The sequence below is a fragment of the Apaloderma vittatum genome, unplaced genomic scaffold, assembly GCF_000703405.1.
Source record: "Apaloderma vittatum isolate BGI_N311 unplaced genomic scaffold, ASM70340v1 scaffold40690, whole genome shotgun sequence".
NCBI lineage: Eukaryota > Metazoa > Chordata > Aves > Trogoniformes > Trogonidae > Apaloderma > Apaloderma vittatum.
In genome coordinates, this window is record NW_009694688.1 from 1,587 (window position 1) to 19,684 (window position 18,098).

The 18,098-nt window shown below is 38.2% G+C and overlaps 1 protein-coding gene across 2 annotated transcripts; it reads left to right on the plus strand.

The window, feature by feature from the left end:
• Positions 1-5,110: 5,110 nt before the first annotated feature.
• Positions 5,111-13,235, plus strand: RGS18 (regulator of G-protein signaling 18). 2 transcript variants are annotated; one of them, XM_009868390.1, is made up of 5 exons: positions 5,111-5,283; positions 5,956-6,057; positions 9,491-9,552; positions 10,464-10,630; positions 12,963-13,235. In XM_009868390.1, the coding sequence occupies exons 1-5, from the start codon at positions 5,165-5,167 to the stop codon at positions 13,215-13,217; spliced, it is 705 nt and encodes a 234-aa protein (XP_009866692.1). In that variant the 5' UTR covers positions 5,111-5,164; the 3' UTR covers positions 13,218-13,235. The 2 variants fall into 2 exon arrangements, with proteins under 2 accessions (XP_009866692.1, XP_009866684.1); XM_009868382.1 differs by having other exon boundaries at positions 5,165-5,283; positions 9,488-9,552; positions 12,963-13,217.
• The last annotated feature ends 4,863 nt before the right edge of the window (positions 13,236-18,098 follow it).

The following is an 18,098-nucleotide window of genomic DNA, read 5'->3' on the forward strand; positions in this document are numbered from 1 at the left end:
TGTTGGAAATTCCGGTACCAGCTAAGAAGAGAAGAGACTGTGACTGGGTGGTGAACATTGATAATGAGAAGTAACAATGAATAAAAACGTAACAACATAGAAGCTGAAGGAATCTTAGCTGTGCTTTAAACAGGCAGAATTCAGTGTATCTGCCAGTGCCATATTATACTCAGGGAGCACATGATGCAACACTACAACCATCAGGGATGTCTTTACCATAGAACCTAAGTTCTTGGGTCCTCTCTAACTTCACCCTAAATACCTAGGTGTGAACTCCAAAACCTGTTTTGAGTGCTCTCCTGGCCCTGGTAGCACTCTTCCCTGCAGAGCTGCCTTTTTAATATGAAATGCTCCTACAGCTTCCCTACATCTGCATTATGAAGGTTTGACAGTGCCCGCCCTAGTAGTTCAGCCTGTGCTACAACATCCCTGAGGTATTCCTGAATCATCTGACTGGATAAAGTGAAGTGAGAACATGCCCAACATCCAGCATGAGGCCTCTGCTTAAACCACACAATAGTTCAGTGATAGCAGACTCAGTTCTAATGTAAACCAAATTTTCTTCTCTTGTCTGCTGTAGGGAGTTTGATCTTATGGACCAGGGAGTTTGATCTTATTCAGTGGACCAGGAGTCGCAGCCCTCTTGCATGACTGTGTGATAGTCCCTCAGTGCTCTTGTCCTGCACCTTTCACAGAAGAGACAGAAAACGCTCAGCCCAACACTTGCTGTTTCGTGCACTGTTGGCATGGATTGATAAAATCTTTTGCTTGGAAAAAAACTGGTTGTCTTGTGAGGAATCCCTCTGGGTTTCTGTAAGACGGAAATAAATCCCGTAGTGCGTAACTGCAGTAGGATATTTTGGGCAGGATTTAAAGTACATTCCTGCCTTCAGCATTTCCTGTGAACACTACACTAAAAAAACTCCACATTTTGAAACGCATGTGAGTGTCCTAGGTGAGCCCTTCCGGAAGCTGATCATTAAAACGCAATTGTCTAATGAACACTGATGTCATTGCTATACACTTGTGGAGAGCTAGTTGTAAACACTGAGTGGCTCAGCTGAGAAACCAGCTTCCTGTAGATTAATTGTGACAGTGATGTATGTAATATGTAAATAGAACTAATCAGAGATGCTGGCCATCTAACCATGGGGCAGGCAGGAAATGAATACAGCTGAGAACTTTGCAAAGTCAATTTCTTGTTTTGACCTTTCAAAAGACGAAATAATTTAATTTAGCACAGATGTAAACATTTTTCACAGCACAAGTTCTGCTGAAACTACAGAGATTCCCAGGCCTGCACCAAACTTGAGTTTTCAATCACGGATGCCTTACCGAATTCGTCTCACGCCCCTGGCTGACAAGACCTACAGAACCCAAATGCAAAGCTTATGTTCCCATTGTCAGTGATCCATATCAGAAGCAAATGCAATTTTGTTTCCTTCCTTCTAAACAGCTCCAGCAAAAGAGTGTTTTATGATGTGAACTATGTGTAGGCGTTATAATGCTTCTCTTCCACTAGCTGCGGTATCCCACACACCAAATTCCTCTACTGGGGCGAATCTTTTAAGTGCACCATTAAAGAAATTCACTGAATTAGCATACTGCAAGCTCCTCCACTTGAGATTTACAGTAAAACTATTTTAATTTTGGTATTGCTTCATGGAACAAAAATGTTTCTTTATCTGAACGTAAATGAAACAACCATATGTTGGATTATCTCATTATTAAATTATGGTCAATTATGGTTTCAAATGAGGAATAATCAATACTGAGGACTGATAAATTGTTCATAAGTTACTGAAGAGCAGAATTACTTATTAAAGCAAATTCATTCAAAACACGTAATTTTAATTTTCAACTCTTCAAATCCCTTTACAAGAAAAAGACAGAGAAATATGGAAATACATTTTTCAGCCCATGCTCTTCAGTGAAGTTTCTTTTTGTTCTTATTCTTCCCAGGACAGTAAAGAGACTGTTGCTTTGTTTTTCTTCCCACAAAGATCAATATCTTTTCCTTTCAGCAGAAACTGAAGAAAGCATAACCCCACAAAAGCCATGCTGGTAAAATCAGGTTTGAATAAGAACAGTGGTGGGGCTGGGTGTTGGAGGAGCCCGGGCAGTGCTAGAACACGAGCGTGGACATGAAGGAGGCCAAGTTTACACTTACCTGGCAAGTAACAAAAACAGCTTGAAGAAAGGTGGTGCGGAGTTACTTGCAAAGACGAACTTGCTGTGCTCTTGTTTTTTCTGCTGAGCTGAACTGCTCAGTTAGGGCTTCACTTCTACTTGGTTAAACTGAAAGTCTGAATCTTTCAGTGCCTGCCTTTAAAAAGAAATATGAGACATTCGGTGTATAATGCAACGTCCTTATTGCTAATGCCATCAGGCAATATTTCTTTCACAGAGGGCAGCTGTTGAGTCTATACAAGTCAAGCATGATTGATCATCATCTGTGACAGTCCCTTGTCAAACACTAACAGAAGCCAGTGCAGACACTTCAGCTGAAGAACAGGCCCAGAGAGATCAGGACAACACCGCAAGGAACTTCCTGCACTTTATGGTCTGGTCAGTTTTGCCTTCCTGTCGCTTTAAGATTGTTTTGAAAATATGTATCTCTTGAAAAATGTATTTATTCTTTTCTACAAGCAATAAATCATTAAGTCAACATTGCTCTCACTTTGCAGAGGTGATCCCGATTTGAGGACTTAAAAATCACTAGCCTCCTTGCCAAAAGATTTGTGAATACATTTCAGTGGTTAGAAAAATGGTTGGGAATCAGGACATTTGGTTCTCATCCCAAATTCCTTTAGAGTTTTCTAGGTCTCTAGTCGTGTCATTAACATAATATTCTGGGTCTGCTTTTTCTGGCTTGAAAAAACTTACTCATTTTCCTATATTGTTATCTTGCAGTATACAGAATGGCCCAGAAGCATTTATAGGGTCATTAATACTGTTGCTATAACTACTGTAGCCTGCAGTGCAAAACAGTAATACTTATTAGCACCAGCACCATCGTTGACAAAACACAGACTGACTTTGATGCAATTTGGCTGCCTCAGGGCCTGGATTTAATATTAGCTTTCTATTAATGGAAAAAAAAAAAAAAGAGGAGGGGAGAAAAAAGTTGTTTGTAACTATTCCCTTCTTCCTCCTCCTCCCCCCACAAATTTTGAACGAATTCTCAGGAGATGCACAGCACATTGCTGTCTTTGGGACTGATACCATTGTCACAGTACAGTAATATTTCAAGCATCTGAGTCATAACACCCATTGCTTTAGAGTCATTTAAGAGTGGATTGGAAAAGCCATTCAGACTTACGTTGGGAAGAGCCTATCGTTGGTGGGTGCTGAAAGAGATGACTTAAGGGGTCATTTCTGTCTATGAGTTATGGGATGTACTGACAAGGCCACCATAATCCACTTCTGACTGATGTTTCATGCTGCAAATCTTTCTTAAATCAGCTTATATGAATTATTGAGGCTAGAATTAACATTTTTCAGGAACTGAAATCATCAGGCAATAAAATTATGGCAGATGAACAAAGACTATATTATGTAGACATAATAGGTGAAAAAAACCCAACTCAATGAATATCTACTGTTGCTGAAAAGTGAAATAAAATCATTTGTCAGTGAATGGCAGAATATATTACTATAGACAACTGTGGTTAAAGCCAGTTTAAAATAAGCAGGATGTGACATATAAGCCTACTCTGAAACTGAAAATACAGTTTAAAACCATAACCCTGCTTCTTAAAAGTCTTTGGTCACAAAAGTTTTGCACTGAATATTTCCCATTCAGTCTGAATATGTAATGTAATACATGTGAGGTTTCTTTCACAAGAGATAACATCTTTTTTTTTTGCTACATTTCAGGAATTTGGAGTCCCAGCAGAGGGGTTTTTTTTTAGTTCTTTTACATGTTAGTATCTCCTGTTCTCCCCAGCTCTGCAAACCACAAGGAAAAGGCCACGGTGGGACTCTCACCAGAACTCACCCATGTTGCAGCAGTTGTGCAGAACTCTATGAAGTTGTGGGAAGCTGATGAGATCATGTCTTCTCCCCAGGGCTCAGTATTTTACCTGAAAAATCAAAATGAGGCATTGGCATTAAAAAAAAAGGAGGACTATTTAATTCTTAATCAATTAGCTATTGTATAATATTATTTTTTTTCAGTCCCTCATTCAGCTAACAGTGAAGAGGTTTCTTTGGTAGATGTTTTGTTCCTATAACATCCCCACGCAAATCATACTTATCAAAAAAACCCTTAAATAACATCAAATTTGCATGTAAACACGTCTAAAAATTGACACATTTTTATGTTATTATGCGAACTGAAATGAGAATTTTTTTGCTTATTTGCTTCCAAAATTAAAAAAAAAAAAAGATTAACTTGTGCTGAACTAAACTTTTTATCCTGGCTGGGAGATTGTAGATGAAAATAAAACTGCAGAGGAGTAAATAAATAAAATAAAACAAAACCAAGGAGGAGTTTTAAGAGGAAAAATCTGAAATTAGAAATAGATGCTAATCATTTCTGAAAAATGGTGCAAAAATTAAAATCTCTGCCTATATCTGATCAACCATAGCTTCATCTGGCTCTTGCACGAGACTCTGAAACCCTGAACATCATGACAGCATTATCCAGGTAGAACTGATTCTGTGTCCAGCACAAGGCACCTGAGGCTGTAGAGGACAGTTTCAGGTCAGTTAGGTCTTCTAAGAGCTTAAGACAGTGCTGTATATTATTTTATGCAGAATTGTTCTCATTAAAGTTTGTTTCAGAGAAACTACGTATGCTTCTCACAGCTGTTTGGAGGATAACAATAGTGTCACCCTCAGGAAAATAGCAAGTTTCACAAGCAGAAACCCCGGAGTTGCTCTCTGCTGATAGCTCTGGGTGTCTGGAGGATCAGCGGCTATTTTGCAATTTGCAGTCTCACTTCCCTAAATGACGACTGTAAAACCAGAACTCTACTTAAAAGTCCTGTGTGTGTGCAGTCGCAGCGACAGCGAAGACGGAGAACCTCCTTGCCACTGCCTGCTTGGGCATCTGGGGGCAACCTGGCCCCAGCCAGCATGTGAGAGTCCCCCTGCCCCGAGCACCTGATGCAACTGCTGTAAGGAAGTATAAGAAACTGGGAAGCTCTTTTAGAGGAAGATGGAGAACCCACTTCTTTTATTCCCCCAACTAAACACTTCTGCTTCAAAGGATAAATCCTATTACAAAGTCATGAAATCGACAATTAAAGAAGAGCCGCATAAAGCAAGCAAGGCTGGGTAAGTTTTAAGGTCATGCTGACACTCTGAGTGTTCTCTCTATATAGAGCATTTTCTAATAGAGCTTCTGGGTATGAATTTAGGGTACAGATAATGTTGATTAACATATATGAAAACTCATGAACTACAATACTTGGAATTATGTACATAAAATATTAACTAATTGTGGAAGCCTTTGTTAAGAACAAGAAGCAAATAAAATAATAAACTAGGAAAAAAAGGAAAAGGCAACTTCAAGAAGTTCTGAGAAATCCTTCTTTAAAACCTGAATATAATCCGGGAAAGTTTCTTTTTTAAAAATTTCAAGGGACAGGAAGCAATACTTCCTTTTTGTTTGCAAAACATTAAAAGTAGAAGACGCTGAGCCAATGTTTATGTTCTCTAATGTGAAATTTCACCCCCTCATCTTTAAAATAAATGAAAAAGATACTAAAAATAAAAATATTTCAATTTTTCTGTGTCAGTGCTTCATATACGAATTTATGCTAAGATATAAAGAAAAACATGTTGTGAATAATACATGTAGGAGAAGTAACACCTACATAACTACAAGTGAACACAGGGGGATCTGCATTACAGAAGCAGACTTGCTGGTCAAAGGAAACGTCTGAGAGAATCAAAAACCACAACTTTAAACAAAGTTGCTTGAAAAGCTACCAAATTCTGTTGTAGAGCTAAGCAGAAGAGAAACAGGCTGAGCCTTCTCCTGCAGAAATCCGAATTCCACGAAGGCGATCATGTCGGTAAACCTGGGAACATGACAAAAGCAACAAGGTAAGCGTTATGGAGTCGATGGGGATTCCTTTCAGGAAGTACCTGCGTGACTCAGAACGTTTCCTGCATCTGTGTGTGTGCGTTCAGACTCGGCAGAGGATAACGCTTGCAAGATCTATTTAATACAGAAGTTAGCAATCTGACCCAAGCATACAAACACAATAGAATTGTCTGGTGTGCATCAAGGTAACTCACAGCTGTTTTCACACCACTAAGCGTAGTCTGGTCCCCATACGCTTGCAGATATGTTTAAACCTTTACTCATGCCAACAGAATTTTTATTAGTCCACTGACTACATTGATCAAGCATCAACTCAGAAATGTAGCTGACAGGAGAGTCATACAGTTCCTTGGAATGCAAGTTTTCCAAAGAGTTCTGTGAGGTACAAATGCCAGATGCACATCAAATTGCACAGTTCCTCAATAATTGCAGTAATTGTTTGAACAGTCGTGTCTCTAAAATTCAGATACTGATGCTTGAACGTTGTTGTAATATTGTCCCTGTTATACTATTTCTCATAAAGGTGCAGGGTAGGGTCTTGGTTTTGTTGCCTTCAGTAAGAGTTTAGTTCCTGACTTCAGTGGGGTACCAAGATCTTACTGATCTATGAAGAGTTGCATTTGTAGGACTCAACTGAAAAAAAGGAATGAATAAAGTACTGCAGCTCAGTGGCCTAAAAAATTTGCTACCCCTTGCTTTTCATCACAGATCACTTCAGAGCTTCTTGTGCTCTTTTGTCTTGTTAAACCTGATGAACCTTGTTTAAGCAGTTATCATTTTTGGGACCAAGATGCCTGCTTTGATCAGAAATGCTTCTACAAGCCCTTAGTAATTGTGAACACATGGTAGATATTGTATAAAGGCTCAAGCTCTGTTTCCAGAACACGTGAAAAAGTGGCAAAGAAATGGGTATGTGAACACTTGCACCTTTGCCTCTGGATAATTAGGCAATGTTTATTGCTCACATGTCCAAATATCGTTGCCCATCCAAATGATAGGGTGTACTCACAATCTGGAAGGCTCATGGAGGGTTTCATTACTTTCTGTTTTCCTTCTTTCTTTCTTGTTTTGCTGCTGGCAGAAGCCTTAATTCAATGATTTTACAGGTCGCTCAAAAATACAAGACACTGCAAGGATGAACAAAGCCAGAAAAGTGCTGAGAACATCCTTTTTCCGTTTCTGGGTTGCAGACATGTAGAACTGTGCTAAGATTGCATCTAAAAAAAGAAAGCACAGCCTCTGTGCCACCTGTGTGCAGACAGGGTCGGGTGGCTGATGACTCCTGGGTATTTCATACAAAGTACACGGCCACCCATGCATTCTTTTGAGCTGTGAAAAGGCACTTTCAGAGGCAGATACAACAGCAATATATAATTCTCTGAAGAATGTTCCCTTTTTTACAGATTATCACATCCTCTCTCAGCCAACTGCCTTTTACCACGTTACTCTCAGCCAGGTGCCTGACTGACAGGGACTGTACTGGTCTTGTATAGAAAAGAAATGGATGCTGATCTTTCTATATAGATTAGAGAAAGAGGTGTAAATTATTTTCAGAAAAAAAAAGTCTATTTTTCAAATGATAAACTGAAATAATAGAGATATATCCAGTGATTTACTTAGCTTTTATTATTTCCATTCTTAGCACAGAGATACTGACATGAGTAGAAAGAGAATTTAATGAAGAAGTGCAGATGGACGTGGTAATAGCAGTGACCTGTTAATTAGTTTCTTCTCATCTTTAGAAAGTGGCAAAGCTGAACAAATCCTGCTTTCTGTCTATTACTGCAGCAACTCATTGCTGCACCCAGGTGTTGGGGATCTGTGGGGTTACTGGGCTGATGCAGTTTCAAAGTAAAAATGGAAATTCACTCTAAGAGTTTTCAAACCCAGCAAAGAACGTCCTCAGCACTCCGTGCAGTTGTGGACTGTGTATGTTCTCTGAAGTCATCAGGGTTTAGCTTTCACTATGACCAAATTAATTTCTGTAGCTATAGGAACTCACTGTTCCCAGACTTAAAAGTCCACATAGTTCAGAGAACTGCACTTTTTGTACTTCTCATAACTAAGAAACTCTGTAAGAGAGAGAGGTCTTATTTCCCCTGATTCCAGAATCCCCCTACTTTACAGGCCTATGATCATTTGTTGAATTTCAGTTTTCCAGCATTTGTATCTCTCAAGAACTGTTTGTCTCTCTCAACGACTTCGGCTAGGAGACATGACACCTATTAAAAGAAAAAAAAATCAAACATTTCCTTTTAGTTTTGTGTAAACCCAAGATCATTACGGGCTTAAATTCTTTCCCAAAGTGACTGGAATTCCTTTTCATCTAAAATTCGTGTGCCTACAGGTTTTGCCAAGGGAACCCAAACTATGTGAATCATGCAGTGGAACAGCAAGCCTCAAAAAGGAAGAGGGAATCATATTTCAGACAGGTTCAGTCCATAAGAAGTTGTTCTAACCAACTAACCTTGGACAAGTTGCTTACCGATACTTCCAGTGTAGTGTGTTTTGCTCCTGAATAAAAATGGATCTAAATGTTCCTATTCGTAAAACACCTGATAAAAACTGACTTTCCCTTCAGGCTTGGAATTTAAGTCTTGGTCCTAGCATGATACAGTTCATCTCTGGGCTTACTCCAGTTCTGGTCTACTAAAAATCTAAGTAGTGCCCAGGTGTATGTTCAAGGTTAATCTGTACAAAATCAAAAAGATTTTCTCCAAAATTATATTTGTGTGAAAAGGGGTATTCTTTTGTTCTATTCTGCATTGTTCTCTAGGGCAGAATATTTGAAATCAAAGTAAAATACATGTAACTTGACATATTTGATGAAGAAGATGTGGAGTCGTATAAGTGGAGCACAGTGTCTCATAATAACGTGACATTTGAAAAATATTTGTGGCAAACAAACCAGGCTACATGTGCCATTACTGTGTAAGTCTGTCACCTAAGCCATATGGCTACAACTTTGTCTTCAGGCTATGAATTTCCCATCTTTCATTAAACAGAGACTGGGGTAACACAGCCTCAAACAGTGCATTCAAAACCACATCTCTGCAAGAGTTTTTTCTAAGCTTAAATAGGTGACTGACCTGGTTCCCTTATGAGTTTTACCATCCTGCGTGATGTCAATTCCCCTAAAGATTAGTAGAGCAACACAAATACTGAAGAGAGAAAAATCTCTGCTCTGTTTTTGGGTTGTTTTTTTTCTGTTAATGGTAGAAGAAGTACAATTCTGCAGACAAAATGTCAGAGAAAAATTAAACCAGGTATTTCTGAAGTTCCTAAGGCCATAAGCTTCTTTAGCAATGTGACCTAATCAAAGGTTTTGTGGAGCAGTCCTGAGCAATAATGGTGGCAAATAACACGTCACAACAGCTTCGTAAGCACACAATACACACAATTCTTTTAAACCCCTTTCTGTTTCTCAAGCAGTGTGTCTCCTGAAGAAGCAGTGAAATGGGGAGAATCTTTTGACAAGCTCCTTTCTGAAAAAGGTTGGTAGTTTTTCTCTCTCAATGCAGACTGTTAGGATGGAAAATTGATGGAAAACGATGGAAGATTATAAAATCCAGTTGTGCACTTAAATAGACCTGACAGTTAACTAAACGAGGTATCATGAGTCACAACCACGTTTGGTTCTGCTCTCCACATGTGCTCAGGTTATAACATGCTGTCAACTACTGAAAATAGTTGAAAATAACTTTTAAGTTTTGTATTTTGTTGAACAAAATAATATAACAGACAGCAAAGAGTTCCTTCAACAGATGATAGAATTTCCTTTGAATATTGCTCAAATATTCCTGACTGCAAGATCAAACCTTAAAAATGAATATATGTTCTATGTACTTAGGAAAAAACTTTGTCACTTCTGATACAATTTGTTTCTAAAACGGTGCTTTTCAGATCTGTTCCACAAACAGTTGGCATCAATACGATTGCATTATTTCAGCAGAGTAAGCATACTTGGTAAAGAAAATGTCTTCAGCATAGTAACAACAGGCTAAAGCAAGTTTTAAAGATGCTAAAAGCCATTCACTTTAAATTGTTCCTGGAGAACAGTTTACTTATAAGCAAAGATTCAAATAGTGTTAACCTAAATGGATATTCAGCTGGAATAAAGCCGTCACTTCCACATGTTTTGATTGCTTCTATTTCTAAATTCACAAGATTCTGGTAACAGATTTTTACAGATGCTGAGAATTCTGTAATGGGACTGACAGCACTCAGGATCATAATGAAAGAACTGCACTTATTTTAAAACCTTGAGTATTTTAGAATAATTATCTATAATGTGATGGAATTCAAAGGGAGCATGACCTATCCTGTTACACAGAGTGTGTGGAAAGAGTAACTGTCTGGTAAGGATATGGGTTTTTTTAATGCAATTCAACATTCCCTCCTGTAGCTGGATTGGATGCCTTTACGAAGTTTCTGAAAACTGAGTTCAGCGAGGAGAACATCGAGTTCTGGATAGCTTGCGAGGATTACAAGAAAAGCAAAACTGCGCATGAGCTTTTGCCAAAAGCTAAGACCATCTACGAAACATTCATACAGAAAGATGCTCCAAAAGAGGTACAGTAGAAACATGTTTTGTTGTACACAGTGTTTGACACAACTGCATCGACGAAATCTGCTTTTAAGAAGTGCATGCCCAGAAGCACTGGCAACAGTTAATCATGTAGTCCCTGACGTAAGAAGGCTGAATCTTAAATGTCAAAGCTCTGCAAAGAAAACTGGAAGCAACTGCATAGATTTTTCTCACTGTCCTCCAGACTCCTTTCAATACTTCCCTCCACGTTACTCTTCTAAGTGTAGACCATAAGTTTAAATATTATATAGTCATCTGTAAAGCCAGGGTATGTGTATATATATATAGGGTATATTTAAGAAAAATAAGAGATGTTAAACGTTAAAGCTCCAATGAGACACATCAGCTAGCATCTGTGAGAAAATATGATCTGTCTTTATTAAAGCTGCCTCTAGAACAACAGATATACCCCCCCTTTCTTTTAAACTAGTAATTATCTATTAAATTATCACTTAATTGAGACTCAGAAAATTTTTAAAAAGCCAAAAAAAAAAAAGAGACTAGAAGAAACAAATTAAACATATCCTTAAAAATAATAATAATAATAATAATGTTTTAAGCATGGACTTTTCTTGGTTGATCCCTGCCCACTTTCCACCGCACAGCATGTACACAAAAACACGTCAATCCCAACCAACACTAAGACCTTTTTATATTACTATAATAACGCAAAAAGTTTTCATATTTACAATTTCTTCGTGTTACTGAAACATGTTATAAAGGATTCATAAATAGGCAAAAGTAATACTTTTTGCCTGCTCTAAGAAGGAGATGATGAACTCTCACTGAAATCGCAATCAGCCTCTTGAATAGGTCTTTTGGACTTAACGATTTCCTGTAATTCTATCGAGTTTGAGCAGATCAAATACGTCACTTGCCAATACTCCTTTTCCTCCGTATTATTTTTTTCTTTTTGGTCAGAATAGCAAAAGTTAAACACTAACTGCTACTTCCCTGTAACAACGGTGAAAGAAGTGCAATTCCCACTTTAGGAGGAGGACTACAAAATGGTGTAATTTCCCCCTGTAATTCCCACGGATTACATTTAAGATTTAGATCTGTTTTTCCTAGGAAATGTCCACTTTGAAAGACTTAGGGCCCTTTTTATTTCTTTCCCTTCTGCATGTCTTTGGGGCAGACCTTACAAAAAAAGAAATCCCCGGAGTTGTTTGAGGTAGAACCTGTCACAGCCAATGGCTCGGTGTCTGAGCAGTCATGGTAGGGCATCAAGCGCCCATCGTGTCAACGCTTTAAACAAAAAGATCTGCAGGAGGAAAGCTAGGGAGGCAACAGGGCACGGAAGTCATACTTTAACTAACAGTAATGTAACAACTTCTTTATTTGTCATTTCTTTTGATCTGCCACACGTGGTGTGGGTGCTGTCGTTCAAGTCAAGCAGCTGGCTCTTTGGCGAGACGTTCTTGGGTTCGGTTGGGCAACGTCTCGTTTCAGACCGTGCAGGTCTGGAACTTGCATCTTCTCTCTGACTAACATCTTGTGCAGCAAAGCTTTTTTACACATAAATTTCTGAGCATACAGTTTGGCAGGATGATGATGATGAAATTGCCCTTCAGTTCTTAAATCTGAACTATTTCTTTTAACTAGCTTTATGGAAATGACAGGTGTATCTCAGTGGGGGAGAAAAAGTATATCATAGAAACCACTTTTTGATTGGATCAATAAATATTTTTGTATTATTCTCTTGTTTTTCAAAATAGGATGCTCAAATCAGTGCCTGACACTTTAATAAAACCCTCATACTAATTTAATCTTTCCAGGATGAATGCAGCAGTACATGGAATAAATGATTATTTTTATATGCTTTTCCCATCTAAAGCCTCCAGAAACGCAACAAAACAATTTTTATATTTTAATTATCAGAGCTTTCTCACCTTCTTACTACCAAAACCGCACACAGAGACCAGAAATTTTAAATATTCGCTAAAATAGTCTAATGAGACCAAGTTCTGCATGACTCTCAAATGAGAATACGATATTAGTCTGGTCTTGCAAAGCCTGCCAGCTGCAAATCTAGGAAGATAGATCACTGTTAGAAAGTTACTTTTAATCAAACATCAAAGTTTATCTTCTGTTTTACCACTTTTCCATCGTACCAGTGACAAATCTGTGAAGAATTTCTGACAGCTATTGCTGAACACGAACTAGTTCTGTGGTATTAAAATCTTGTTGTATGAGGGGTTCAAGGCCTCCGTATCAGAAAAGACTTTCACCAAAGTGCAGATCCATTGCTGTGGATAGTAACGCAGGAAATGCACGAATATACATTAAAGAAATATGCTTTTCCTTATTCTCCAGGTGAATTTGGACTTCCAAACCAAAGAAGTCACAAGTCAGAATATTGAACAGCCCATCATCACCACCTTTGATGCAGCACAAAACACCGTCTACAGGCTGATGGAGCAAGACAGCTACCCACGCTTCCTGAGATCTGACCCTTATTTAAATTTGGTTAAGGGGAGAAATCCCAGTCGTCCTGCCCTTCGGAGACGATCGCGGTCTTTTACTGTCAATGATTTCAAGGGTGTACGACCGGATTTTACTGTTTGGTAACAGCGAAACTCAACTCTCATAAATTCTAGCTAGTGCAGCAACTTGTATGTTTTAAAATCCAAATCCTTAATAGCTGTAAATAAGTGGAAAGCAAAGTTACATGCACTTATACCAGGTCTGAATTCTGTAGCCAGTGTTTAATCTCATTTATTGTAGAGAAGCTGGCAACATACTGGCAAGACATACCATGTAAAGTTTTCATACAGTGGTTCTTTTAAACAGGAGTTTCCTGCATAAATGTCATCTGATAACATCCACCATGTATCCTGGGCCTGTATTATTTAGGACAGAGTTTCATCACAGTTAGAATCTATGTACCTAAACCTTTGCACATATGTATATTTCTGCAATACTTTCTACACTAAGCACAGAGTAGTTGTATTTTCTCGTACTGCAAAACACATAGGAACATTATTAGGTATAGCATAAAGCTACGCGGATTTTAACTACAGCCACTGCACAATTAAACTTTATTGCATATTTTAAGAGGAACATGACAATATCTATTTAATTTTGGGGGGTACATTTTGTACTGTTTTCTTATTAAATATGTCTGTTCTCTGCATTTAAGTTATGCTGTATAGATTAGCTTTGCTATCAAATACTTGTATTCTAATTTTTGGTGCCCAAATGAAGAGCAACAAAGGACCAAGAATGCTATTTTAACACAATGCCATTAAATATCAGGTCATATGTACATATATGTATATAATGTTTCTATTTTTAATTGTAAATATTCATGGTATGTCAACTTTGTTACTAAACTTTATTATTTTTTTCTTCCTTTTTTTTGTTCAAAAAGAATCTTAAAATTAAGAGCTGTTAGACTCAGGTAGAATAGACTTAATTTCTAATGGTCATTAATATACTCTGTAGTTATACAGGAGGAAGAAGAAATATTTCCTTTTATTTTTTTACTACTGAAATCACATATATCATTTTCATGGTCAGTATACATAGTTATGCTGTCTTTTTCTTGCAGAATTGTTTAGCATGTGGCTGCAGGATTTAGCTGTAACCATGACTTGTACGTTCAGTCACCTTGCACAGAGTTTAACCTTTGTCCCTTTTCTTTCCCTCTCTGTCGGTGGTCAGAAGGAAGAGGTGCAGTTCCCGAGGATGGGACTTTATGTTCATTACTAATTCATGGGTTTCGTGGCTGCTTTTACTAACTTTCAATAAATCTGAAGTGATCTACTCTAAAAAGTTGTCAGGATTCAGTTTATTGCTGGTACATTGATGAGTAAAACGTGAAGACTTTGCTTAAATTCAATACTAGCTGTAATCATTGCCATTTCAATCAAAAGTGCTGCCGCTCAGAGACCCGAACTCGCCACAGGCACGTGGGAAGTGCTTTACCTGGGCAATAGGCAGGTAACACATCTGTAACCATGAGGAGCATGATCCTTGCTGGTTTATTCCGTTATCCTTCCCTGATCCCCAAACTCTTAGCACATGCTATTTCTAACTCTGTAAGCAGTCAGAAGGAGGGCACAGTGATTTGGAACAAATCAAATGTTTTAGTAACATTGCATTTCAGTCTTTATCAACATCAAATGCAGCTTTGGAACTTGTCAGCCTCTGTTTTTTACAAACTGGCCACGCTCCTGTTGTGGTCACAGGAATGAGTGAATGCAGTGAAAGGCAACTTTCTAATCCAATTTCACTGCAGAAGTGTATTTTTCCGGATAGACTGTTTGCCATAAAATAAACACAAACCAACTCTGCCAGAATCCTGTTTCTGATTAGAGAATCTCTAATATCACTAAAAGTGTCTGAATGCCAGAGTTCTCAGATATTTTAAATATGCCTGTTCCTATGTTTTGTATTACTTAGAGAAAGCGAACAGACTTGAGAACAGACCCACCCGAGCATTAACAGTAGGTCTTTTGCAATGCAGGCCTAAGCCCCATGCATTTGCAGCTAGATCCTCCCCTGGTGTGACGATGTTCATACCAGCTGAGAATCCACACCTTCACTCTTGCCGTGGATGAAATAAATGGAAAAAAATATGTGTATATTTAATATTGTTCCAAAGTCCAAACAAATGACAAATATAGTATCTTGAGTAAGATTTTTTTCTTCTTACCAAAAAACAGCTGTTAGTCAAGAGGGTCTGTAATGATAAATCTAAGTCGGCAGGCGCCCTTTGTTTCATTTCACATACACATGGAAAATTTTGCTTATCTCCAGGGAGACCTTCCTCAAAACCGACAGTCTGGTACTGACAGCGCTAGTCCCTCTTAGGAGTTTTATAATGAAAACAAACAAATAAGATATTCCTGGTAGCTATTTATGCATGTATGTTTTTCAAAGATAATTAGCTGAATTTACAGCAGACTAATGCCATGGGAACTACTGTAAAAAGAAAGTCGAGATAAATTCAGAGAAAGGAAGGCAAAGGGCACAAAGATAAACTAAAATGACATAATTATCTGGCAAAAGGTTTTTTTTCTAGAAGAGGCTCCGGTTAGTAAGAGAAAATGAGTGCTCTCCAATTTAATGCCCTGCTGTAATTCTGGAAGATGAATAAAGCTTGGGTTAGTACAAGTCTGAGATGCTGTTCCAGGATTGAGTTAGACAGGATTGATCAGACTAAGAGCTAGCCCTGCACCTTAGAGTAGTGCCAGAGAATACAGTCAGGCTTCTCTAGTTTTGGCAGAATCAATGCCATAGTTACATAAATCTTGTTTAGCTGACCTAGTACAAATAATACATGTACAAAGCCTGTTGGGTGAATATTTTTATTGGGGGTTATTTTATGTAGCAGCTTTTTAGATTTGTATGTGCCATTCAGTAGGAACTCTTAAAATACTCCTCTTACCCACACAATAATTTACGTTACGCAAACCACTTTAGTCCTTACACACATGAAGTCTCCAGACTCCAAGTACGAGGGAAATAATTTGCTGAATTGTATAGCACAAAGGTTTGTCTACTGTTTCAATACTTAAGGTCTAATTAGATGCTTTAAATTAGCTGAATTACTATCTACTGTTCTGGTTTAACTAGAGGGAGGTGGAAATACACATATAAACCTATTGTCCTCGGCTTTCACGATTTATTATTTTGCAAAGACAACTTGATTATTTACTTGACAAGAAACAAGATGAATGAAATATAAGATAAAAAATCTCAAAGAAAAAGATAGATTTCTATCTTTCACTAAAGTAGATGATCAGTAATATGGCTCTTACGTGCCTTTACATGCTAGAACTTATGTGACTCACAAAAGGCAGATCTTTTTCTCTCCTTTTTGTCCCCAGCTGTTCAGCCTGCCTTAATTAACTACTGCTTTGAATGCAGTTCCCTCTCCTTTCCATGCATACTGTCAAAAGATTGAGAAAAAAAACATTGCCTAAAATCTTCTTCCTCTCTTCGGTGATTCATATGCTCATAAACTTCTGCCTTGCTCAGATGCCTGTCCTAGATCCTGCTGTGTTTTTTGCATTTTAGTCAAATGCCTCAATCAAATACCCTTTAAGCTCCTGTGTGGCTCTGTGCCAAAGATAAAAATGTATCTCCTCTATACACCATCCAGCTGCTTCCATACTTACTTTTTTCTTGCTCATGTCTTGTTGTCATCTTCCATTTTTTGTACTGATTGTTTACAGCTGGTCTCAGAAAAGCTCTCTTTGGTTTTATATCAAAACTTTTCTCTCTTCTTTCCTAAATGGCATCTGTTTACATAATCTCCTCCTAAGTCACCTTACAAGAGATTCTCTAAATGCCAAAATTTACAATCTAGCCTCTATTGTTGCCTTCTCTGTAAAATGTAGCTAAAATTACCTAGCATGAAATACAATCCTATGCAAGTTGATTCAGAGTTTTCAAACAGGACCGATTAAGCTGAAGCCTAACCTAAGGACAACCCTGACCTGTTGTTTCTTCACCAGGCAACTTGCTTCTATTTTAGAAACTCTTGTTTCTTCCCAGCTTTCCAGACTCATTTTAAAATTCTGCAGTTAATACTATTCCAGTTTTTCTTTAAGGAAGAGAAGGCTTCTAACGATTACATCCTCATGTGGACTGTCCCCCTGCAGGGACTCAGTAGGAACTCTCCCACATCATATACAGACTTTTCCCAGCTTACTTGGGTATGGCCACACTGGAGAAGTCAGAGTCCAGGAGTCATTTACAAAAAGAGGTAACCAAGGACATTGGTGTATTGGGTTTCCCTCTCATTCATTCCTAGCACAGCTTGGCTTGGGGCAGACCACCCACAAGGCATGACTCAAGAGACAACTGATATAGGGAATTATGGCTCAAGAGCTACCTTTTGCATATTCTTGCATTGGTGCAGTTAACACCAGAACATCATAATAGGATCTGTCTGTGCTATGTAGGCTCCCTGTATGAAGTTTTGTGAAGTCTGATGCTACGTAAATAACAGCATATTCTTTCAGGACATGAGCTTGGCAAATAGTCTGTTGATTAGTACTAAATGAGAGTATTCAGGGTTGCACACCTTCTTTAGAACTGTTTCCAGTTCTCTTCTAATGTTCTTCTCTTCTGTTTGTATGGAACTTTGAAATCCTGTTATTAGGAGCCCAGAATGCTACAAAACATTTTGACAGGTTGTTCTTGAAATCAAAACATTTTACCTGAAGGGCATACTTTGCTTGGGTGGAAAATAACAGCTCATTTTCTTATGCAAAACAACTCTGTGGCATGCTGAAGACAGAGTTATTCATATGGAAAAAAAAAAAAAAATTTTGTGAGTTGACCATGCTGTGCGGTGCTACTGGAAAGTAGGCATTTACATAGTGCTGTGATTAAAATATATTTGCATCCCCTGTGACAGGCGTTTCCATGTTACTAGGATGCCGGCAGTGCTCAGATCATCCTGGCTTCTCCCAACGTAAGAAATGTAGTCAAGTC

Excerpts from the sequence above, each read along its gene's own strand:
- RGS18 (XM_009868382.1), top strand. The coding sequence starts at position 5,165 with ATGGAGAACCCACTTCTTTTATTCCCCCAACTAAACACTTCTGCTTCA. Across the intron at positions 6,058-9,487 it reads AACATGACAAAAGCAACAAG|CAGTGTGTCTCCTGAAGAAG; the intron begins GTAAGCGTTATG and ends CTGTTTCTCAAG. Across the intron at positions 10,631-12,962 it reads AGAAAGATGCTCCAAAAGAG|GTGAATTTGGACTTCCAAAC; the intron begins GTACAGTAGAAA and ends CTTATTCTCCAG.